Here is a 25,109-nt window from a genome sequence, read left to right as displayed (position 1 = left end):
AACCGTGACATTAACAGCAAAGAACCCGTACATGAACATGTTGGACTCAGTAAAAGGTGATAAATACTTCTTCATCTTAAAGGGTATGAATTCAAATGATGTAATATTTATGTGTATTGTTTAATTGATTTAAACTGAGAATTGCACAACACAACAGTCGTACATTGGCAGGAAAGTCATAACCCACACGCGTTCCAGGCACAAGAACTGCCCTCTAGTGCTGATGTTGCACCACAAATCACGTCTACTTCCTTCCGTGCGTAGACATGATTTGACTGCAGCTTCGGTGCATGAGAACATCATTCTTTATTTATAGTATTTAAGTGTGTTGGGATTTGAATGGATGAAAACTTAAATTGGCAAGTAGGTGATCCACTGATAATATTCAGATAACTCAATATTATGCAGACTCCATAAAGACTAATGAAAGCCATGTTTGATTCAATATTTCGTTCTTTATTCAGAACATCTTCAGGAATGAGATAAACCATGCAGTTGTAACCTTATAACATGAGTCAGAGGGGGAGTAATTGGCCAATCAGAGAGTCTAAACAGTAAACAAAGAATTGAATGGCTCACAGACAGCATCATCTTATAAACCAGTGGTAACAAGGTGTTAGGAGGCCAGCAGTAAGGTACATGTAACAAAGGAGAAGTGAGGTGAATCATCCCATAAAATAAACAGAGTTAGCCAAACAAAGCAAGCTCTTTGGAGGCCCTTAATCCAGTGTTTAGAGATGGCTTGTAGCGACTGATGGCTAAAGCTTCCTTAAATAACAATTCCAGCCAATGTGTAGAATAATCAATAACGCTAGTGTTGCTAAGTATCAATGACTGGTAGGTGGAAAATTGAAAATTCTCTTGTTTGCCCGTATCCAGAAGAATAGGAAGATTAAGTAGCCCCAGGATGTGGTGAAAGCCTTCACATGATGATATATGGTCAAAAATTACACTGTTGGGCCCGGTTGAGTGTTCCTTGATTCTGTTGGTTAGACATCTGTCAGTTTTACCAATGTAATCGTTGTTGCAACCTGGACATTTAAAGTGATATACAACAGAACTACGGTACTCTTTGGGAGTCAAGTCCTTAGTTGGCAGCATATTCATCACTTTCTTAGATTTCCAAATAATTATGATTTTGACATTCTTAGTGAGGTGTCGATTAATCTTGTTGATGTATCTATGGACTATGTTTTGGCCTACCTTTCCAGTGAAAGGTAGCCATAACCAGATTTTGGCTATGTCCGCATCCTCATTTATTTGGGGTGAATCGGCTTTAGACAGGTTTTGGTGTAGTTTCTTAAAGATGCGGTTGACTGTATGCAGCGGAAACCCATTCCAGGACATGTATCGTTTAAGTGTGTTCAGTTCATGTTGAAGACGAGGTCCAGGAGTGCAGATCTTATGGGCTCTAGAAAATAAACTACGTATCCAGGAGATTTTTTGCTTCCAGGGGGTGAAGCTATCAAAGTGAACATACTGCCCAGTGTGTGTTTTCTTACGATAAATGCCCATTTCACAGGAGTTAAATTCAAGATCAAGAAAATGAACAGTGCTAGTTCCTTCAAATGATTCAAATGTAAATTGTAAATTCCGATGAAATGAATTCAGTGCTTTCAGGATTCTGTCAAAGTTTACAGGCTTAGCAAGGATAAGTGTGTCATCCACAAAGCGTGTGTAAAACTTGATAATACCTTCATCTTCAAGCTTAGGGATAATTGTTTCCTCTAGTTCGGTCATAAATATATTGGCTAAGACTGGTCCTAGTGGTGATCCCATGGAAACGCCATCAGTCTGTTGGTACAATTCATTATTACATGAGAATACGGTTTTGGTGCAAGTGTCGCCAATAACCATAACCTCAATTAGTCGATTTACGGAGCAACCAAGGACCATATTACTTCGACAACACAAACAGATGGCTAGCTTTGGATGTAAACTAAACACATTCAGATGGAAGTATCACATCGGCACCTGCATGTACAAAATTGTTAAATCAGTGCTCCCAACTATTAATCTAGCATGAGGTACACTAATTTTGGACCAGGAACGCTGTTGGTCATTCCAGAGCAAGTATAAAACAAGAATTTCCTGCTGTTGGGACTCAGGTTTCGACCAATTTGACGTCCAGTGTATAATTAGTAAACGATCTCAAAACTTTTAAGACTTTTACTTGGGTAAAAATAGAATAATGAATAGATGAATGTCACAGCGGAAATTTGGGTGGAGTGATGTGGATTGTAAATTCCAATTTTATTTCAGCTGTATTGTATTTTGAAATGGGTGGTCTATTAATGGATAGAAAATCACACTGTATACAAGAGAATGAAAAGTGTATTCAATTTGCAACTTTTTAAATTTACATACTGTTTTGTAAAATTTGGGTGGGTTTGGGCACTTTTAATTCTTTCTTTTATTACTCATGTTATTGATGTCTACATTTTAGCCGTTGTTTGCGTTTCTGCTTTTTATGTATTTCATATTTATTTGTGTAAATCAGGGCTCCCAGGGAGAACACTTCGTTGGTAACCGATGGGGTTACCCTGGTAAAACAACACGAAGTAAATTTTTTAATTTTGTTGATCTGCCTGTGCTGTAAGTATGAGGTAGATAACGTTTTTTCTTGTTCGGTATGAGGTAAACTGCAAGGTAAGCGGAGTTCATTATGTCGACCAGTTTAAATGGATGTATAGCACAAATGACGACTAAAATGTATTCAGTGTCACTCAAAAACGGGAAACGATTTCAAAAAGCCATAAATATGAATGCATAGTACAGATGTACATCAACATCATGAACATCGAACATATAGTCATACGGTACCCCTCCCCGCTTTCAATTTTTCATGGCTAGTCATCCCCCCACCTTCCCCCATCCCCACGTTTTCGGCAGAGATTGACGCCACTGTTAACAAGATCGGTAAGATGCTCCGTCGGCCATGGCTGGCAATGGGATCCCCATTAATACTTACAAATAACATTAGTTGTATACAGAGAGCGAGAAAAAGGTGCAATGTGATCATATTGATACGTGTATATTCACGAGGAGTTCATTAAATGTTACCAAGTTGTAAACATCGGTTTAATGTGGCGATTTCTCGTCAACCCTTTCCCTACAGCTGGCATCTTGGACTTTTGTGACATTTGTGCATTAATCAGTCAAAAACCTACAAACTAAAAGAGACTAACTCTTGCACAGCTGCCTTCGAGGTATAGGCCTTATTAAATGGATACTCGATCGAGGGAAAATTAATTAAAAAGTCCATGGTCGAAAACTTTAACATATCTTACGTGTCTGGAGAAAAATATATCAGATAGAAGAGGATTGTCCAACATCTATGTTTCACGTGAAATAGGTTGTGAATCATATTAACTAAAATTAGTCCAGGAAAAGGGAATGGAATTAGTAGTTCCCTTTGCAATGGCATAACATTAAACATATAAATAATGGGAGGTTCTTTGTGTATCCTTTCTCAGCTTTAATATTTTTACCTGTGATATCTTTCCTTCTATTTGGGAAGACGGTGTTCTCACCATTTCAGTTGTTCACAAATGTATAATTAAAAAAAAACCATGAGCAATCAAATTTCGATTTTAAGCATCTGATGTGCCTCTCAGAACACTCGGTCGTCTTACTGGCCCCTGGTTTACCTTTCACATCAAACAAAGCCCCAGTAGGACCATGAATGCTATCAGATTGCACATCGAAGAAACAACTGCAATTTCTGCTGGCGGTTCTCGAGATTATTTCTCAGTCTCGATTTTCAATATTATGACTACTCTGAATTGTTATAAACACGGTGGTAATAAAGTACATGTATGCCCGTCTCCTCCTACTGGCTGAAGGATATTGAAAGAAAAAAGTGAATGGTACGAGAATACCGTTGTCATCACTGCATCCTGATGCATCGCCGATGTGTTGAGTTTCTGGTGGTATCTGTTTAGCGTCTGTGTGTGAATTTTGTTCAACTGTGAGGTTTCTTCCTCTTTTCATGGGAGTTGTCTTCTTGAGACACGTGTTTTTTTTCCTGTTGCGTTCAGAATTTTGGTAGATTTCGACCGGACGCGGACGATCTTCGATTTTGGCTTCTCCGTTTTTGAAAATGAACCAAATGAAAGTTGGGTAACAAAATACTGATATTTCAGAGGCGTGCGTGTGCGCATACATTTTTCTCATACATGTATGAGAAGTCAACATTCAGTCAGTTCGATTATCTCTGAGGAATGATGTTTCTTTTTCATTTGTAACAAGCTGACCCATAACTTAAGGGTCACATTTACGGGCGTGATTCCCGGGAGGACGGGGATCATCCCGCACTTTTGGTAGTAAGAAACAAAAAGAGAAAATTTACATTATTTTCAAACTTCTTTTGTTTATTTAAGAAGTCATTACAGTATTTTACAGTTGAGCCAGCGATGTGTGACTGAAAATTACTCAAAAATTTACTGAGGATTGAGTGGGGGCAAGATTTTACACTGGGGCGCTAAATTCTAATTCTACTACCATTTTCTTTGTTTTTCCAAAGTCCATTTTCTTTGTTTTCCGTACTTTGGATACAAATGGGAAATTTTTATGGGCGTTCCTACATGCCCCTTGAAGACATTGCTGTATTAAGTACACCAACAGTGTCTCTTGGAATACACCAGGTGTCTGTAATTTTTTGTTTGTGATCAGTCAAAACACAACGGCCGTATTCTTATTTTTCTACAAAACTTTATTCACGACAACAAAGAATATTGCACTCGTCTACCTGTTCTCCTTGTTTGGGCAACAAATGAATGAATATTAAGTGTGGAGTCAAAATGATCTATTCGGAAATTTTACTCGAAAAGATGCTCGTTGACATCGTTCATTATTTGCAAATTGATTAATCACTGTACGGTGTTCGGTTCTGATTCCATTAAATTAATGGGTTTATCTAAGACGGTTGGATTTCTGCTGTTGGAAATAGGGGCTAATACTATGGTGAAGGAATATCTGCTGTCCTGGACCAAGGTAATCCTTTTTCATGCGTATTTGTTAAAATATGTTTGAAACAGCTTTGCTTTTTAATCTTTTAATGTCTTTTGACCTTAGACCGCATTGTAAATTGAGACCTATTTTATCAACTATGAATTAAACTTAAAAATCTACGGAACTTTATGTACATTTAATAACAGTTTCTATCAGCATTTTGCACTATCGGTAACGTAAGGCATTCAGTTAGTCAGCTATTGCTGACATTGGGCGTGTCTGTTTCTAAATCTTTTCTTTTCTTTCTTTTTTTTGGCGGGGGGGTTGTTTGTTTGTTTGTTTGTTGGGGTGTTGGGGTGTTGGGGTTGTTTGTTGGGTTGTTTGTTTGTTTGTTGGGTTGTTGGGGGTGTTTGTTGGTTTGTTGGGGTGTTTGTTTGTTTGTTTGTTGGGGTGTTGGGTTGTTTGTTTGTTTTTATATCCTTCTAACAAAACATCTGACCCGAATTTTGTCCTTATTTTCCTGTTTTACTTGCAGCGGCAGCCGCAGCTGCAAAGCCAACCTTTCCTTTTGTAAGAATCCGTACCGCCTTCTGTTTCTGAAGGAATTCCTGTAAGCGAGATCGTTTTCCACCGTGTTTCTTCCCGATTGTTGCCCCTGCTGGTCCATTCTCAACCCCCCGCATTGCTTCTATAGATTGTTGCTGGCGCAGATGAATCTCTTGTAGTGTGGTGGGCATTTTGATTTCTTCCACGGGCTCCAGGTCAGTGAATGGAAGGGAAGAATACACCACAACCTGTCAGATCAAACCCAAGAATGATTACATAAATTCAAACACATGATTTGGTGGGGAAGGTCCATCAGTACCTAACTAAATATAGTGTATTCCTTGTTAGGTAAATCTTGGCATTGCTTACTAAACACGCAATTTGACTCAATTGTTTGTTGAGCAAAGAATGTGATTGAGGTGGAACTTGAACAATACAACAGTGGTGGTATGTTTAATGTTTATCTTTTTCCTCGGGGTTTATATTTTCATCAACTGTCGATTACTTAGAATCACCTATTCACTGAATTTTCTTTCCTACCTGATTCTGGTTCTGTTTGATGTCGGGCAACGAGGGTGGCATTTTGTGTCTTGTCTTTGGTTTGTATGACTTGCCCAGAATAGAGCTGGTTCCATAGCTTGACTGGCCGCTATCATCTGCCTTTTCACCAAGTCGTTGCCCATCATCCACTCCAAGCGACGAATCGTCGAGTCCCTGGCCAGCTTTGGCAAGCTGGTTGCGAGCGACTATCATCATGATATTTTTGGCCAGCCTGTGAAATTTTACAACAGACATTGAATTTGGATGTGAGAAACTGAAAATAGGACCGTATAATTCCATCTGTTTTCAGATGGCTTAAGACGTCTGCACTAGTAAGCAGGAGGTCGTGGGTTCGAGTCCCACCCGAGTAAGCTTGTGACTTTTTTCGCAAGCTCTCGGACAAGCACTGAGTATACAGTGTTTATTAATTTATACGTTGGGTAAGGGCAAAACCCGTTATATAAAATAAAGCCATCTGGTCTAAGATTTACCGAATATAATTTATGAACTATAAGACTTGTTACTTCTCCGAAAAGATGTCTTCAAATATCAAGGCTTACCTCAGGGTTTTATTATTATACTTTCAAATATAATTAATGCTAACACTTTTATTCATAACAGATGTGTAAGACACGCTTTTCTGGCAACAACAGCCTCATTTGTGAGGACATCTTGAGCTTCCAAAAAATAGGTTAGAATTTCAGCCTACGATGAGTAATAATTAAGTTTCAAATTTTGATCAAGGAATGGTCTTATTTATGTCAATCCTCACCTCGCATGAGGCACTTAGGTCGGGCTTGTTGAGGGTACACTGGAAAGAATTTAATTTAAATTGCTGCTTTGCAAAGAAAATGCGTGCCTAGTTTGACTTTTAGACTTTTGGAGGGTTTAAATTAAACTCACTTCCATCTTGGCATAATGCCTCCATTCAACACCTTCAATGTCACAGCTGAGGCTACTCTATGTACATCACGGGGTAATCGACGAGGTAAGTCTTTAGGAATAATGTCCTCAGGTAGTTTCTGCCAGCCGCCACTTTGGCCAAACGTTCCTATCAAAGACAAAGCATTATCACACAAATGATCCAGCTGGTGTCATTATAAATCGCTACAACTTTGGCCATACGTTCTAATCAAGAAAAGGCAGTTATCGATGGATTGCCCTGTTAGGATACTAAGCTGTGAATTTTTACAAACCCAGAGCATTGTTTTTCACCGTAAAAAATGCTGGGCATATTTTTCCCCAGCGTTTGGCACACCTACTCTTTGGGCAAAAAGATTACCCAACCACGTTAATTTTCCGCTGATATTTGGTCAGACTTGTCTCATTTCACCAAACAGTTGTAAAAATGTTATTCGTTAATACTTCTGACAGTCTCCCTATTCAATAACGTGTAACTTGACCGTGTATTAACATTTGATAATTCCCGCTGCGTAAATCTTGCGCTGGCACCTGGATACAAGACAGTTTAATCGATTCTGATTGGTCATGAGTGTGTGTGCACACGGCTCGCCACGCGCGCGCCAATTGGACAATTTGGACAAGGAATTTTCCATAAAATGGACGGGGGTGTTCGGGAAAATGAAACTAACATTCTAGAACAAAATCATTGGAAATCCATCATTATTATATTGACTTCTTTTGACCCTCTGACTAAAAAGGTGATCATGAATGGGAATAAATGTGTGTTTGGCTGGTCTGCGGCTGGGGCATTAGTCGCGTCCATTCTCATGAGCCGGTCTTAAACGCATGTTTAAGATCAAAAATCGTACAGCGCCGAGCTACATGATCTTTAAGACCGGCCAAGCACATATTCATTCCCTTATTTGTACTACCGTTTTACTCAGTACATGTTATGCTCTTTTTGCCCAACAGTTGAGCGATTCACCCGGTATCCAGCGTTGTACAGTATAATCAGGGTTTTAAACAATTTCTTAGCAAAACAATTACAATTTAATAGTAATTTTTTGTGCTTATAAAATCTAGGTCTCTCTATATTTCTCCACTCACCTATGTACCGTCCACAGAGCGTCCACAACCTCACAGAACAATCGTCACTACTAGATACAATTAGGCTTTTGTCTTCACAATACTCGATGTACGTGACGCTTGCCACATGTGCTCGGAAGGAGTTCAACTTCTTAGGCCACTTGATTGTCTCTCTAGGATTGGTAGCCGATGGGGGTGGTTTCATTTCAGCCCTCTGTTTCTTCTCTACCCGCTCTTGAAGTTTGAGTATAGTCGGGTTTCCGCCACGAAATGGGAATTTGCTGTCACTACGCATATGTTGTAAGGCAGCTGACGGTACACGAGATTGGGACCCGTCGTTGCTACCAATGCAGTAGTCTGTAATTTCCCAAACCTGAAGAAATACCGGACGAGATATTAAGGCACGTACTCAAAAAGACATTCCTATTCAAAATATCAACTGATAGCGTGAACTGCGACCAGCAAAATCTTACATTACGACTTTAGAAAATGGTTGGATGTACTGCTATTTGACGACTTCATTCCTGCAAACTTATCCTCAGATAATTTAGATTTTGTGTTCACTCATTAAAAATAGCCATCAACAAGGAAGGTTTCTTATGTGTCTGCCTACCATGATGTAGCCGGATGTGTCGCCAGTTATCAAAAACTCATTTTTTGAATCTGTGGTCATAGCTAGAACTGATTCCCCACCACCTTTGTGTGCCGCGTTGAATTGACCAAGTAGGCCACCCTTGTGATGAACAGACCAGGAGCGAACCCAACCATCTGCTCCGCTAGCCATTAAAGTGGCCGTGTCCTTATCGTTGGGTCGAGATTGGAGGAACACCAACTGAGAATGTACAAGAAGCAGCAAGATTTACCTTCGTTATGTGCCTAAGACATTGGTAGTCAGAAGCAAGACAGACATGCATTTAAATATCTTTAGTGATATCTGCAATGAAAACGCTTACTTTGTCAACGGCTGATTCGTGTTTCTTGGTGTATTCCTTTGAGTCTTCAACGTCTACATAAAAAGACTTCCTACTTGAGTTAGTGGTCCGCCCGGTTTGTGCCCTTTGCTTGAAATTACTCATACTCTCTGTAAAGAAGGTCTGTGAGTCTTCCTTGACTCCGTCAGATCGTTTCTGGCTCATGTTTACAAAACTGGTCTTCTGTGTTCCAATAGCAGGAAGACTGGTCCGTCTTTGGCTTGGTTGGCCCTCCAAATCTTTGGTTAGATTGGATGTTTTTCCAGATTCAAAGAGCGCCTTTGTACTCTGGCGTTTCAAAAGAGTCTTGGAAAGGTTTGGTTTCTGTTTTCCTCCCGTGTCGTCTTTGTTGTCTTCCTCGGACGTTGTGCTCGAGTTAGACGCAGCACTGCGTATTAGTCGAACTGCGTCTGTAGATTTGGCTGAATCACCTGTGGTCTTGGAATCGTAACTGATAGTCCTACTTCCAGTACGTGGACTGACACCACAATTGGCGTTAAGTCTGCAGAGTGGTTGCGTCGTTTCTAAGGACCATATGATAATGTCGCCGTCGTAAGAGGAAGTAGCGATGATACTAGTGTCGTAAGCTGCAAGGGACAGGATATCCTCGTTATGTTTGACCATCCACTGTCGTGAGTCTTCGTCATCATCAGAATCACTGTGGAAGATGTTACCATTTATCAGGAGATATGACATAAGCTGTCTCTAAAGCTCTCTGTCTCTTTTTATTCCCTTCACGGTAAACAAAATGTGTCCTGGTTTACTTGATATCCTGAATAGAATTCTATTCAAATCTAAGATCTTTTTAGAATTATTTGTAATTTGTTTCTGTTATTTGCCTACAACTACTTACATGTAGGAAGTAACTCGTCTGTTCCATCCGGCAGTAATGATACGCTGTTTAGGGCAAATTATCCCAGTAACCTGTTGAGAAGTATAGATATTAATATCTTCAAGTTACTCCTCTTCTCTTCTCTCTATTCTCGGTATTCCAAAGTGGTTTCAAAGACTTTTTTGGGGCTATTTAGTTATCAGCAATTTCCCGAGGAACTTCTCTTCAACTCATTGAAACGCTCAGCAAACATGGTAATTACTTTTTTAAAAAATTGAAAATGGTATATGTACCTTAAATTGTTGGCCTCTCATAACAATTGATCCCAAACATTATATGACAAGACTGGCGAAGTATTGTGTTTTGCTTGTCTAGATTTAAGCTTTTTTACTCAGTACTTATTTCTACAGTGCTTCTCTTTTCTATATTCTTTACCTCCATGTTGTCAAATGTCTCTAACTCTCTCAAGCAAGCGCCATTATTAAAATTCCAAATCTTTACTGATCCATCACGGCCTCCCGTCACTAATCTCCGGTACGAGGGATCAAAGGTCATCGCTGTTATCTCAGCACACTTTTCGACACCCTTCTCCATGTATTTATGAGCCTGATATAAGGTAAAAGCGCGAAATAAGGGATAAGAAATAATTTTAAACGGTGAAATTCCCATTTCTGTATTTCAAAATCCCTCTTCTTCACAAGAGAATACACAATGCTGTCGATAAAGAAACACCGATGGACTTTTTTTTACGATATCGGTTCAATTATATAAAAAATTCCGATGCGCTCGTCTTTTTAACACCTGGGGAGTGTACCAAAAAAACAGATTTTTTTTACATTGACCAATAAACGTGCACTGTATGCAAAAGTCCCTTACTTTTGAGAACATGATCGTCTTGGTCCCGGTCGCTAAATCCCAGACACTAACAACTGAGTCATGGCATGCACTGACCACCTGATTAAACAGGTGATTGTAGATCGCTGCTGTAATTGGACGGTTGTGTGATGTAACGTCGTCGTCTTCTGTGTCTGTTTCCCATTTGTGTTCCAAGAGAGCGAGCTAATGAGAGTATGAAAGTGATGGGATTAGGAAATTATTTTTAAACACAACTGTTTCAAATAATTTAGTTCACAATTTTTGCACCGTAGAAATCAATAAATCTTTCCAACACCAAAAATACACGTATGTTCATGCCCCTCACTTATATTGTGCGCAGCGTACTGAATCCCACTACATCCAGAAGCCAGTAAAGTGGCTCTCGACTCGGATAGATAGACCCACAAAAGTAATAGATCAACATCAGGCTCAGATATAGTTGTTTGCCCCTCGTTTCCATAACGATTAGTATTTAAATACTCAAAGTCCCTTTTGCTAACTTGCACATGATAAAAATCCATTTTCTGCCAAATGTTTGCCCGTCTTTCTTACGTACCTCCAAGGTAAGAGAGTCAGACGTTGGAAGTGAAGTCAGCATTTCAGAGGGGATTTTTTTTTCAGTTTTGCCGGGTTTTCCCTGAAATTTCTCTACTTGTGAAAAGCAGGAAATATCATGAACGCTCTTATGAGAACAATAATTTTTTTCATAATTATCTTTTGTCGTAAAATGGACATTTCCACTTCTTTGATTATTTTCCGGAGATATTTATAACTAGAATATTTATAACTATAAATATCATCATTTGATAGATTCTTGGCAATTTATTCACACACGAGGTCTTCAAGGGAAATAGCAGTACAAATCTCTCACATGGGTTACCAACGAATGCATCGTCTACTCGAGTAATTTTTCAGACCACTACGTGACTATTGCGCATGCGCGAATACACAACTAAATGCTCGCACAGTCTAAGGGGACCGAACACACGTGAATACTTCTCATCACTCAAAATCCGCTTATACGTGCGTCACTGACAGATATTACGATACAAGATTTCTGATTGTGAAGTTCTCCACCATACCATTCTCCTGTGGACTAATTAGCAAAATTGTTTTTGATTTTTGTTTCATTCAGCATTAATTGCTAGCAGGTTTCTAATAAACCGCAAAACTTTTAACGACCAGACAATGTAAATCACGGGATTAAACTAAAGAGAACAGAAACTTCTGAAACAATGAAGTATTCACTGACAATTCGCTACTACATTCCTCTAAAATTTTTAGGGGGTGTTCGAAATAACAAATTTGACATATACCTGATTGGTACCCAAAATGAGTGATCCGGTCTTTGCATGGAAGCAAACGGTACTAATGGAGTGAGGCCCCATATTGATACTTCGCGGATTGATATTTTGCATACAAGTCTGATCCCTCATGTCCCACACTTTGACGCCCTGAAACAGATAACACAGAATATGCAAAATATGTTAAATGAGCTATTAAAGTTACTCTTAGAGCAATAAATGGTCAGTCTAGATATCTAACCTGCGTACAGGATTTGTATCAAATGTTACAATACATAGTCCTAAAAAGGTTTTAACGTAGGCCTACGTCACAAATGTTTTCCTTTTTTCTCCAATATTTGAGGGTTAATAAATTAACCTTGTCCTTTCCAACGCTGATGATTTGTCCATGCGTACTGTTTACAACAATGTGTATCACAGCAGACGTATGACCTTTCATGACAGAAGTTGCTTTCGTTGTCACATACGGATTCCATGTTCGTACAGACCTGTCCATTCCACCTGTAACTGGAGAACACAAAAGACAAGGCTAATTTTGTCACACACAAAAAATGTTTAAAGGTAGTTATAATTAGTCATTGCTTACTACTGAATACTATGAACCCGCATTCCAAAAAAAGCAAGCAAATTTGTGGAATGTGGGATGTATTCGAATTTTAATGGGATGAAGATATCATTTGGATAAAAAGTTTAACAAGACGTTGTACTGTGTGTTGCATTAAATTATCATTTGGGTCAAATTCTCGTATTTGTTAATAAAAATATTTTGTTAGTATTTCTGTTTTGTTTGTTATTTTTTCCCTCTTATTATATTGGGTGAAATAACAAGCTACGTTTCACTGGCCGTCACTTACATGACTGATAGAAAACCTCATTTCATGCGAATTCTTCAAAAGAATATGACACTTACCAATAACATTTGTTTCTTTGCAGTAGTCGAAACAAAGTATGCCTTTTCTGATCTTGAAAAATGACCCCCTAAAATGAGGAATGTACCACAAATATAAAAGTTCAAAATCCGTATTACTTCTAGCAGAAATTCAGCTCGGAGCACGACAATCATTGTCTATTTATTTATGACAACTTATTTGAATACTTTGGATCAGGAGTTATCCTTCGTAAAGCCCTAAAATGTTATTCATGGTACAAAACATTTAAACTTTAAAATAGTTACATGGCTGAGGCAACCACATGTTTGAAATTTGTCACGAAAATAGCAAATTGCAGCCACGTGAGTTATTTATGCGATTGACGACTAGTCCTTGCGTAACATTTTGTGATTTAAAGTTCCTAAACAAAACTGGACAGGAAACTCAGGAACAGAAGACATTTTTAAAAGTGCATAAATTTGTTGTTCTGACGCCACATTCTTGACAGCTTTGCATTTTAAGCCTTGTGTCAGAATCGGCTTAAACATAGGGAACAAAATAGTTTCGTATTTCGATACGGAACAAGTGGCTGGTTTTACCCACACGTTTAGCACATGCACCTTTCAATGCTAGTGTAATTGCCCCTGTGCTTACAAGATTCTACTTACGATTTCTTTCTGCCCAAGTCACCGATGTAAATGGATGATTCGTTGGTTGTAGCGCAGGAGATGAATGAATTCAAATTGCTACAGTATTTTACTTTCCGTACCCAGTCCTCATGAAGAGGCTGTCAAAGCAAAGATGATAACTCTTCAAATTTATGATTGATTGAAATGCTGTTTAGTTGGTGCCTGAGGTTAATGGACAACAAATCTGTTAAAAAAGCCTGATGTTAAATCCAAATTTATGTGCCCGTTATTACCGTATTTCTTATATTCTTAAAAAGGAAAACAAATCTTTGAAAGATTAATCAGTGGCAAAATGGAAGTCGCATCACCTTTACCGCCTTAATCCATACATGCATCTCTCTCACCTTGACAATTGCTTGATACCGCTAAAATATTTATTTCACAAACTATTCACCTAAAATACAATGCAAATCTACTATTGTAACCTCTGCAAAGGGTTTGCGTGCATCTTTAATGCCGATTCTTTTGTTCCACATGGATACGCACAGATGATCAAATCTTGCGTATCCCTGTGAAACAAAGAATGTGACCTTCAAGATAACTGCAGCTGCCGAAGCCTCTATTAGGAGGTAAAGAATACTGGAGAACATATGCTAGAATGAGAAATGAATAAAACACTCTTCAAAATGAACAATTTTTCTAACAATTTATGTCACTGATATGCGGTGTTACACCCCGTAAATATACGGATGATTACATGTGGTTTGTTCTTATATCATTGATACTGCATGCTGATACATACCGAGAATTTCATAGCAACAACTCCCTTGACGCTCCCTTTGAGCAGTTCCGGAAATGGAACTCTTCGTGAGCCAACTATTGAGCAAAAACAATTTTTATGTCAAGTTTAGTATAGAATAGAATTTTGTGACAAATTCAGTTTGAATCACTGACCTTCATAATTTTCATTTACAGTACGCTGATTATTTGGACATTAACCGGTCAAAACAAAATGTGTGCAAATTTTTATTGATGTACTGCTAATATCATAGGAGGTCCTCCTGCAGAAAGGCACCTGCAAACCTCATTCAGTACACCAGGGAGACAGTCGTTCCCCACGACTGTTCCTATTATACCTAGATGCTTCGTGAGAAACTGTGCACTCGAAACAGCAGAGATGATGGACTTCTTGATGTGGGCTACTCAGTATAATTTCTCCGATACAGTAGAACAGACGTACAAGACAGACTGGTTCAATGGTTATTGTTAACCGTCAACCTTACTATTAAGAATGATCACACTGAAATAAAATGTCAGGTAGACCCTGACGAAGATGAATGGCGCACGATGAGAAACCTTGGCTCGTTATCAGGAGATGGTTAAGACATATCTCACGGCAAGAAGCTAGCTATGTGTCATGTTACATTCCACCTTACGAAAACACTGGCAATGTGACATTGTCCCGAATGAGGCACTCTACATCTTATCGTCGCTGCCATTGTGGTCCGTTCAGCATAATGGGCCCTCGGGTCACGCTGACGACTCTTTGGTCAATCATGTGCTGCGGTTACTGGGAGGTATACCAGCTCAAAAACCATTGGCAAGTATTTCGGAACAGATAGAAGGCACGAAAACCTGGCGAGGACACCTTCGTACCATGAGAGTAAACGTTCTCGGCAACGAACTAAAAACGGGATGCAAACGCCAGTACAACTCCGTCCGTCTGGAGCCCCCAGGGCTTCTGACTCGACAGAGAAGGAGCGGAAGGAGTAACATTGTCGAAACAGCAGAAGCAAAACTGATATAATTTTGAATGACAGCAACGCGATAATTGCATCACACACGTGCCGCAAGTGTACCAAACAGTTATCTAACCTGACTTTGCGTTCTGTGATCCAAAGAGAGCAGACCCCATTGCTTCTGTGAAGACGATACAGCAAACATTTCCCCCTGCGTCACCGAACACTAACACTGCCTTGTTCATGTTACGAGGATCAAACCTGTACGCAAAAACGGACAAACAGTACACAGTGCTAAAGACCTTGGTTTAACTTGATATTGTACGCAATGTTAGCGTTTGCAAAGGTTTATACCTCAAGGAGATGGCACGTTACTGAGAATGTACATTAATATTCAAAAGTGCGTATTAACTAACCACCTGCCTCATGGGAGTCAACATTGCTCTTTCGCTAATATCAACTATAAAATTCGTATCAGAGTAACGGGGGTAATTTCAGACAAGAAACGACGAGTATTCGCTCTATAGTGGCCTACCAGTAGTCCATCGTTAGAGCGCAGTTATCAAGTCCAGAGACCTGAAAACATCGGTCAAATTTGGTTGCATTCACATCGTAAAAGCCTGCAAGAAAAGAAATAATAATTTTATGACAAACTATAAACCATGAAAAGCATGCGGATTGACAGCCAGTCCAACAAAATATGTGCATGAAGTGTTTACGGATATGTTTTCCTTGTTGCTGGTTAATATTCTTTGTTATTGTTAATGATTCAAAAGATTACATTTTATAAACATGTTAAAATGCTAAAATTGTAATAGAATACTGATGAACAGTATCTTTATATATTAAACAAATTGATATTAAGAATTGCATACATGCGTAATGCCTTTTGAAATGTAGCTCCTGAAAATGTTTATAATGAGATGGCCCATTGCTAAAAGTGTACACTAATTTTCAAAAGCGTGTATTAACCCACCACCTGCCTTTCTTTGGGCAGAGTCGTAATATTGTTTAAAGTTGGTTTATAGCAGAAATTGGCTCTTTTCAAACGAAGGTCTCAGGAGGATAATACTGGTAAAACACTCACTGATATCACGCTCTGTGGATGACACAGCTATCATGTTCACATTCGGCATACACACCATATCTGTTAACCACATGGGCTTCGTTTTTTCACGAGGTTGCTCTATCTATACATAACAATAAAGATATACAGGGTTATTATTTCAGTAATAATACTGGAAGTGGTGCATTCAACTTGTATCGCGTCCATATCAAAATAAAATAAGTTAAAATGTATAATCATATTCACATTACGTGGTGTTTAAAACTAACTGCGACAGGTAAACTCCACAAATTGGAATTCAAGGATTAGAGTAAATAACTATTTAAATGTACGCAGCACAAAACAAACTATATGTTGGCTCATTCTTACCGTGACTGACCGCTGTAAGTGCATATCCATGCTCCAGAAATTAATGACGCCCTCTTTACTGACTGATATGTACCGGCCGCCATGTTCTCCCTCATCCTGCAGGTTGCCATGGCGAAGGTTTAGGTTCTGATAGAAACCGACCTTAGCTAGCATATCACGATGATTACTGCATGAGCGAAGCATTAAAAAATCGGAAATAAATTATTTTGGACAGCCATAAATGAATTTGTCAGTTTTTAGTTTCTTGATGAAGGCTGCGATCTTAATCGGTGTTCTATATTCAGCTAAAAGGACAAATTCAGATCATTTCAGTTGCTAGACGCGACAAATTAGGCAAAGGTCCCAATATCTACTTGTCACATTATACAATGATTAAATACCTGTGGATTTCTCTCAGTGGCTTCGGGAAAGGTATCTGCGATAAAGAAACAATTAAGTTTTGAATAGTTAATTTATTTCTTGCATTTTTCAAAAGAAAATGACATGTAATTTCTATGCGGACTATTCAAGTTAAAACCCAAATCACAACCACACATTCATCCAAATCGCAAACATTGTTTTTGGCAAGGACACATTCGTTATTTTGTTAGTGGACTATTCAATGAAATGTGAACTTTATACACTACACAGTGGTGTATTGTACATACTTTTAGTAAGAAAAACAACTCAAAGCATGTGTTAGACATCCAAAAACCTTTATTTTACTTACTCTCTGTAGGTCAAGAAAGAGAAACAAGGGAAACGAAAAATAATTCGGAACGTGTTAAAATTGAATAAACTACTGTATTTGTTTCGGAAGTACTTTTGTTTCCACATAATGCATGATGTACATGTATACACAAATTGAAATGTTATCTCAAGTATAGGTTTGTGTTCTGATATTACCACGTGACAGAAGTTACATCCGTTGGGTTCGATTCAAACTAATATTTATTTTCATATCAAGATGATAAGTACAAGTATAGGATATACGAATAAATAAATGGACAGAAAAGTCAAAAAGTTAAATAGTGGAATTAATATAGGTGGATATGGAGGCATCTTCTAGAAGCCTAGGCAAATGGCCAAATGCTTTTGACGGACTAACGTACCTGGACAAACAAAACGCGAAGAACGTTAACTTGTGACATACTCGCAGCATGTGAAAAGCTGTACTCGTTTTTTTCTTTTGTCCATGAACCAAGCTACATCTTAGCAGAAGGGTATTACTTTTTGTACATGTGACCAACCTCTTTAAACAGATTACTCATGTGATCCCGTTCCTGGTATTCCATCAACATGTAGGACAAGTATTCGTCCTGGGTGGGAACAAAACAAAATGGTTGTTTATCACGATGTAGTACCAGATACATTTGAGAACGAAATTTGAAAGGATTCCCACTTTCCGGTTGCACAGAATCACTCTTGAGCACTTTTCACTTAATTTTAAAATCAAATCACAACTTTGTTCAGGTTGACGTTCTTGATACGAATCACGTTAAAACGCAACTGTTTCTTCACTTCTATGCATTAATATCGTGATATCTGGAGTGTTAGGAGAAACACTTATAAAATTGCAATATTTCCAGTTATTCTGTTTACAGTTATGTGCTTCAAAGATGAATGACAGAGTGACAATTTTGGAAAGCAATCAGAGCTTATTAAATAGACTTGAGTGTCACATGTATCACCATTTACAAGCTGTGGATGGACATTTGTAAATGATTCAACAAGAAATTTGAGCCGCTAGTTATCAGGGATCAACGTGCATGCAGATCGAAGGGGTAGGTAAAAAGAGACGACCTTACCCAGTCTACTGTACCATCACAGTTTGCATCCACCTTCATGAATACAATGGCCAGCTCTTTATCATCAACCTATCAGAGTTCAAAAGTACGTTTAAATCCAGTATTATTGTCAGGTATTAAACTGGAGGCGTTATCTGCATATCTTTAGTACTACGGGAGTCCGTCGATGAGCCAGGATCGGGCAAGAGACTCAATCAACAGGTAAAAGACTTGGTGCAAAAGGAAACCGTGAGCTAAGGATGTGTTGAAGGTGGCCGTGTAAGGTGCCCAAGAAGGCGTCGGCTAAAGACAAATCCGCACACCACCTCCACTGCCACTACAGGACTACTTTTACTACTGATCTGAGTGAATGACTATCTCAGAACAATAGTTCATGGTTATTTTATTAATCCCAAAGGAAATTACATCTCCGTGTACAAGCCTCATTAAAAAGATACAAAAATGTGGAAATAATTTCAAAAATTAATCAAAAGGAAGTGTGATTTTACAAATTAATTTTCAGGGAGAAGTGAAACAGGAAAAGTGTTATTGTCTGAACGTTTTGCGAAACTAAGTGATTAGAATAAGATTAACATCTTGTATTGCAGATGTACAGATTCAGTATTAGTGGTATTAGCAACAAGAAAGTTCGGAATGGTCAGGTCTCGAAATATGGACAGACACGAACGCACCGGGATCTTTGCGTACAATAAAGTCATTGCACTGTAATGAATAGAATTTGTTATTCAAAATAATCACTTACTTTCCCCTCAGTGGAGATAGTAGCGATACAAAGGGACAGCGAAAAGATTTAGGGACGGCTTATGCATTCTTGCCCCGCGCGAATAAAGGGAGGAGGAGGCTTTCCAGTTAATCTGTTGGGATTGCAGACACGTCCATTGTGCTAGTTCGGAAGAGCATTATGGGTCCCATTTTCTGTGGGAACATTTGGTACACTGAGAGTGACATTTTATGACTTTGATTATATTGCACACAAAGTGCATACAGTTCTTCTCTGCCTGCAGTATTTGATTGAACAAGGCAACCAGGGGGCTTCCAACAGCTTTGGTGCAAGTATCAGTCTAAGGCTGCATCCGAATCTCTTGTCTACAGCTAGGTCTAGGTCTTCGCTCCATTGGAAATGCGTGGAGACGCGCAGACAATAGACCTAGCCGTAGCTCTGGAAGTCCGTTTCGGACACGGTCTAAGAATCAAGATAACAGATTACTCACGATGTCACTTTTATTCTCGTTTGTAGAGTTCTTTATGTTGTTGGGAGAGTCAGGGCGAATATCAACCCAAAATTGGTTTGAGGGCCAATAATTTCAGAATGTTTTTGCGGTAACCTTTTCTTATGTTGAGGCTTTTTACATGTTTGGGAAGAAAGAGAAATAAAAAGTAAAACGTCGCCTTCTTCTCATTTAGACAAAAATCTAAATATTGTGGCTCCTGTTTTGTAGAGCATGGCTTCGTTGGCCCCATTAGCCCGTTAATCCAACCTTGTAGGAAAGAGGCATTTAAGAGAAAACACTTTCAAGAATTAACATCGAAAGACGAAGACTCACACACAATGAAATTCAACTAAAAAAATTTCAAGACAGAGGTGCGATTCAAAACACATGTACTTAAGACTATTCAGAATGAGACATTAGTAGTCAGGGTGATAATGTTTGCACGTTGTGCTGTTAGCCTTGACTTGTATGCGAAAATGTCAATGTCTATTTACTTACTTCTTCCATCTTTTGTCCACAAAGATGAAAAGATACAAAAATAATATCGGTGAAAAAATTAAATTTACGGAAACAAAATTAAATGTCGTACTTAACTGATTAACCTAAAAAGAAAAGTTCAATTCATAAACCACTGAAACTTCTGGTTGGCCACATTGGCCTAAAATTTACAAATCGAAAAAGTTAGAAAGCTTTACTTTTCGATTTCAGCAGAATCTCTCTCAAAAGCCTGCCTTTGAGGAATACCACGCTTCGGTAGAAACGACAGACTATCTAGCGTAATTAGTTTTAAGAAGAAAAGTGTGATAATATTTGAAAGGACACAGGGAGAAGGTAATGTTCTTGAGAGAAAGAAAACTAAATCCTCCCTCGCATGGCACTGTATAATTAGTTGAAAACCCGTATTTTATGCTCCCGGTTATTATGATTCCCCCACAAAACAATCTAACCAATATCTATACCGATTGAAAGTGTCTCTGAGTGTCCACCAATTTAAAATAGAACAAAATCCAAAGGTGTATTTGCATTAGCTCACCATTCCTTCACCCATAATCTTCCTCATTGCTTGACGAAACTCGTCGATATCCAAGCCTCCACCCCCATCTTCATCTGCCTCCTACAGAGGAGCCGAGTCGGATAACGGAGTTCCCAAAAAATAAAAGGGAGAAGGAGATGCAAAAGTTGTTTTAGTGCAGTATTGTAACCAAGTCATTTTTTTCCAAGCAAAGTCGAGTCTCAAGTCAAAAATTTGCAACTGACGTCCGACTCAAGTCTGGTCAGCGACTCGAGTCATCAACACTATTTTAGTGGACTGGAGTGGCAATGGTTACTCTTGATAACATGTTCACTCCACACACAACCAAAATGAAGCAAGATATGAGACGGAGAGGACCTCTCCCCCTGCTTTGTGTTGGTCATTGTTTCCACTTGAATCTGGGGAATTCTTTTCAGACACTTCGGGGGGGGTGTGGTAAGTAACGATAGTCTATAGTGTGTATAGTGATTGGACATGTTCGGGGGTACCCCCTAGGTCTCATTCCTTGCTGGATATACACCCAACACGCTTCGAACTGATATAGTGAAGTTTATCCTGCGTTTGCCAACTCGTCATAGCATACTTAATTTTCGGAAGGAAATATCTCTAATGTTTTGAATTTTTTCACTCGTGAAAGAGTTAACAAATTAAGATAAAAAAACACTTTTCCCCCTTCAAATTAATTTGATCACATACTGATTCCAGAATGAAATGAAGGTCTTACATATAATTCTTTAAAAAAAAAATTCGGTAAATCTCTGACTAAAGTGGATGTGATCAAAATTGTAAAAAAAAAAGAATACGTCCAACTTTCCATTATTTTTGTCACATGAAGATCCCTTACTTCACAAAGCATGTAGGATTACTGGAATGTTTTCAAACATTCCACCCATTAATTCCTTCCGATTAATTTCAATAATCGTGTGTCCTTACTCTAGACTAAACCTGATAAGAGGATGACGGTAGGGCAGCTGTAGAAATAAGGAGCCTTTGTAGTTGTGTTGATACTTACCAACGGAGCCTAACAATAAGGAGATTTACTACCGAAGCCAAACAAGGAATTTTGCAGATTAAGATGTTGGGACGTGAAAGTTAGGTGGCCGTTAAAAATACCTGAAGATCCAACATTACCCCTGAACAGAGATAGTGGGATTCGCATGTTTACAACGAAGACAAGGAAGTTCATTTTAAAAAAAATGATCTTGAGAATGTATTACTCTACTGTTAAAATTTGTAATTATTCCAACGGTAAAAGACAAAGAAATCGTGATGTAACAATCGTGATGAAAAAAAGAGTAGATGAAGCAGTTCGTGAAAAGCTACGAATGGATCTTATGAAATCCCAGATCCTTGGTTCACAATAAACACTTCCTCTTGAAAACGTCACGCTCTTCATATCTCATTTCAACTGATCGTCATGATCTGCTTATCCTATGTGTACAGACAAACTAGTCGTCAGTGGTGCACCCAAGGTAGGGGGGTCGGAGACTTGGCATCTTTGTCTTTACATACATGTATAACATATTTTTCATGTTGGAGAGATTACCTCGAATATTTCCTGCAATTTCATGAGGTGATCGTTGTTCATCTCGTCTTCTAATCTAGCGCCCATGCTGCCTGCTTGAGACTGCTGATCACTCTGTTGTTTGCCAGCCATTGAGCCTTTGGAAACCTGAAACATTTTATAAATGTTCGTCAGTACTTGTACAGGCTTTGTTTTTTTCAAGAACATGAACATCTTCACTCTCACATCGGGGTAAGGGTAACACCCGTTATAAAAAAAAAGAATTTGAATCTTCCAACGGAAAGTACATCATTGGAGATCAACTTGTTTCTCCATCCTCTTCCACCCGTCGTTTTCACTACATAGTAGGCAAACCTACCTGGGGATACGGGGAAAATGCTGCCGACGACCCGGTTAAAACGCTTCGTTGTGAGGTTGCAGATTTTTGACCGGAGGAGCGATGCCTCCGGTTGGGTGTGAGTAAATCGGGGGTACGGGTCAGTGGACTTTTCCCTGGTGACCCAGGGGCAGCAAGAGTATCTCTCATCATAATGCTACTGTTGGGTTTCTTAACTCGGTGAATAAAGGTATCCGATGGTGCATTCGTTGCCAAGAAGTGTTACCGGTAGTGGTTTCATAAGATGACTTCAAGTTCCTAACTAGAAAAATACTGAAGCCATTTCTCACTTGAACCCATTTACCGAAGGGATTCAGCAAAGTTCCCCATAAAATTCTACTAAATTTCCAAACTGTCGAGAAAGAATTGTAGGTGTATCGTGTCTAACTTGAGAATATGATTCACAGAGTGTATACATGATCCTCGCGTCTTATTCACTGTGGTAACCAACGCTGTTTCGTTATTCAGATATCACCACTCGATATCTTATTTGCATAATCTCTTAACAAGTTAATATTGATTATCTGATTAACGGATCGCCTTCATTGAGTCGTGTCTGTCTCTTCATTGTGTGTCCGTTCCCGTTATATGTTTACGCCATGTACAAGGCTATAGCATCGGAAAATAACTAACTCGAGACGGTATTAACCCCGTTCTAGCTTTAGTTTAGAAAATCAGCTGTAGAATTAGAAAATATTTGGATGGATGTGTTGTTGGCTTTATCTGTTGAAAAGTTATAATAATGTCTTTCGTCTATTCTATTGCATTATACCTGGTCGGTCCTTGGCGGCGAACATTTTTGCACCAGCAGCGCGATAATTTGTTAAAAGAGAGAGTGAAAAAATTTATTAGAAACATGCTATCGTCTCGTCCATCACTCAGTTGCCGTCCTTGATACAATCATCTTTCCTTTACAAGCTGTCTCCTTGTCTCACTGTCTCCTCAGTTTTTCCTACCTTTTTTGGCTTTGTTTTCAACTTTTGTTTCGATCCCAGAACATTCACCGTGAGAGGCTTATTGAGGATATTCTGGGGAAGGGAAAACCCAACGGGTATGTCCCCCTCAGCCCCCTCCCCCGTTACGCCATTGAGTTTTATGACGGACACCTTTTTCAAAAACCTTGTTAAATAGGTGTGTGTCCATAATAAACTGATTCTTCGCAACTGCAAAATAACGAAAGAAACATTTCTTGCCCCCCCCACACACACACCAAAACAGTGTTTAGGCCTGGGTAAAATATAGGCAGACAAAGATGCAAACGAGATGTACCTTCCTGTCTCCAGCATGGCTTTCTTCTGACCTAGAGCTGACTAAAGAATCTCGTCTTGGCTCAAAGATAGTCTTGCGTCGAATATTTGTCTTACTCATTCTTGAAAGGAAAATATAAAAAAGGACGTTTTGTCTAGAAATTATTGTCTAGAATACGACTTCTAACTTCGCTGATTTGTAAGTACAACAGCCTAAATCTGCACAGCAAAAATGCCCGTATTCTCCGTCAATGCACTGAAATGCTTGTCTACTAGAATCTAATAGTGTGTTACTGTAGTTTTTGTGGCGCCACAAAAAGCACATTGGAAAAATCTAAATTCTTCAGTTGCGGACATATCCCTATATGTAATCACAGCAAAGTTCCTTTACTATTCAGATATCAAGACAAATTTCTGAGTTATTTTTCGTCATAAATTGTTTTATATGAATTCTACTGTGTAAAATTTATGAACGACTTACTTTAGGCCTGTTCAAGTAACCTTTCTCCGTACATCTTTGTGTTGATTTCAGTGCTCTTTCGAATTATTTTGAAACGATCCTGGCCTGTCTATATTTAAAGTTATTGCAAAAATCACATTATTTTCATACGTCTTTCACTCGCCTCAAACTAACTAATACTATAGCAATACATAACGCGCACGCCACTGTGTATCTTCGTCACAAAGGCACTGAGACGCGCCACGATTTAAAGGTTCTCATTGGACGATCGCTGAAGTTGCGCATGAAACTGTCCACCTCGAAGAGCGCCGCATCAGAAATACAATGAACCCCTCTCCAACAACCCCTTTCCTTCGCTCTTAATGTAGTATCGCGGGGTTGCGCTGCTGGGTGCTCACACTTTTGTGATGAGCAAAAACCTTAAAGCGAATTTTAAAGAATTTCCAGGATTTCCCAACAACTAAAATGTTTCATGAACATTGCCCCCTATATAGTGAATATGGCCCCCCCCCATCAAATTTCCAGGGCCGGGCAAGTCATCTCCCCACTTTCCCCCACACCCACACCCACCCCCAATTTTCAACATACACAGCCAGGCTAACTCTCGGCAATTAACTTTTACGGAATTAAAGTAGAAGAGTGTCCTCTATTGACCCGATTCGTGAACATTCAAGCTAAAAATCATACTAATCACTTCCCGGATTCACCCAGCGCCCAGGGCGCTGGGAAGGGCACATAACGTAATGTTTGTCGAGCACTCATTAGACAGAGATCATTTGAACAAAAA

The 25,109-nt window shown here is 39.0% G+C and overlaps 1 protein-coding gene across 2 annotated transcripts; it reads right to left on the bottom strand.

Moving 5' to 3' along the window:
• Positions 1-435: 435 nt before the first annotated feature.
• Positions 436-24,504, bottom strand: efcab8 (EF-hand calcium binding domain 8). 2 transcript variants are annotated; one of them, XM_022237313.2, is made up of 25 exons: positions 24,344-24,504; positions 23,885-23,984; positions 22,261-22,386; positions 20,715-20,795; positions 18,471-18,539; positions 17,913-17,981; positions 17,064-17,098; positions 16,684-16,849; positions 16,336-16,438; positions 15,784-15,868; positions 15,385-15,509; positions 14,312-14,385; positions 13,549-13,667; positions 12,922-12,989; positions 12,370-12,518; positions 12,024-12,161; positions 10,708-10,890; positions 10,267-10,437; positions 9,853-9,923; positions 8,982-9,657; positions 8,642-8,860; positions 8,050-8,401; positions 6,943-7,090; positions 6,040-6,271; positions 436-5,747 (listed from the first exon to the last, which is right to left on the bottom strand). In XM_022237313.2, the coding sequence occupies exons 2-25, from the start codon at positions 23,981-23,983 to the stop codon at positions 5,466-5,468; spliced, it is 3,840 nt and encodes a 1,279-aa protein (XP_022093005.1). In that variant the 5' UTR covers position 23,984; positions 24,344-24,504; the 3' UTR covers positions 436-5,465. The 2 variants fall into 2 exon arrangements, with proteins under 2 accessions (XP_022093005.1, XP_022093004.2); XM_022237312.2 differs by lacking the exons at positions 23,885-23,984; positions 24,344-24,504 and adding an exon at positions 22,598-22,978.
• Positions 24,505-25,109: the final 605 nt, after the last annotated feature.

This window comes from Acanthaster planci, linkage group LG01 (assembly GCF_054643075.1).
Source record: "Acanthaster planci isolate LZ-2023a linkage group LG01, COTS_SCS, whole genome shotgun sequence".
NCBI classification, from domain to species: Eukaryota; Metazoa; Echinodermata; class Asteroidea; order Valvatida; family Acanthasteridae; genus Acanthaster; species Acanthaster planci.
The sequence above is the reverse complement of the archived record's forward strand: the minus strand, read 5'-3'. Positions and strand labels throughout refer to the sequence as shown.

Coding starts and splice junctions, on each gene's coding strand:
- efcab8 (XM_022237312.2), bottom strand. CDS start 22,768: ATGATGAGAGATACTCTTGCTGCCCCTGGGTCACCAGGGAAAAGTCCA. Junction 17,099..17,912: donor TGAGTAATCTGTTTAAAGAG/GTTGGTCACATG, acceptor TCTTTATCGCAG/ATACCTTTCCCGAAGCCACT. Junction 6,272..6,942: donor GGCATTATGCCAAGATGGAA/GTGAGTTTAATT, acceptor AAAATTTCACAG/GCTGGCCAAAAATATCATGA.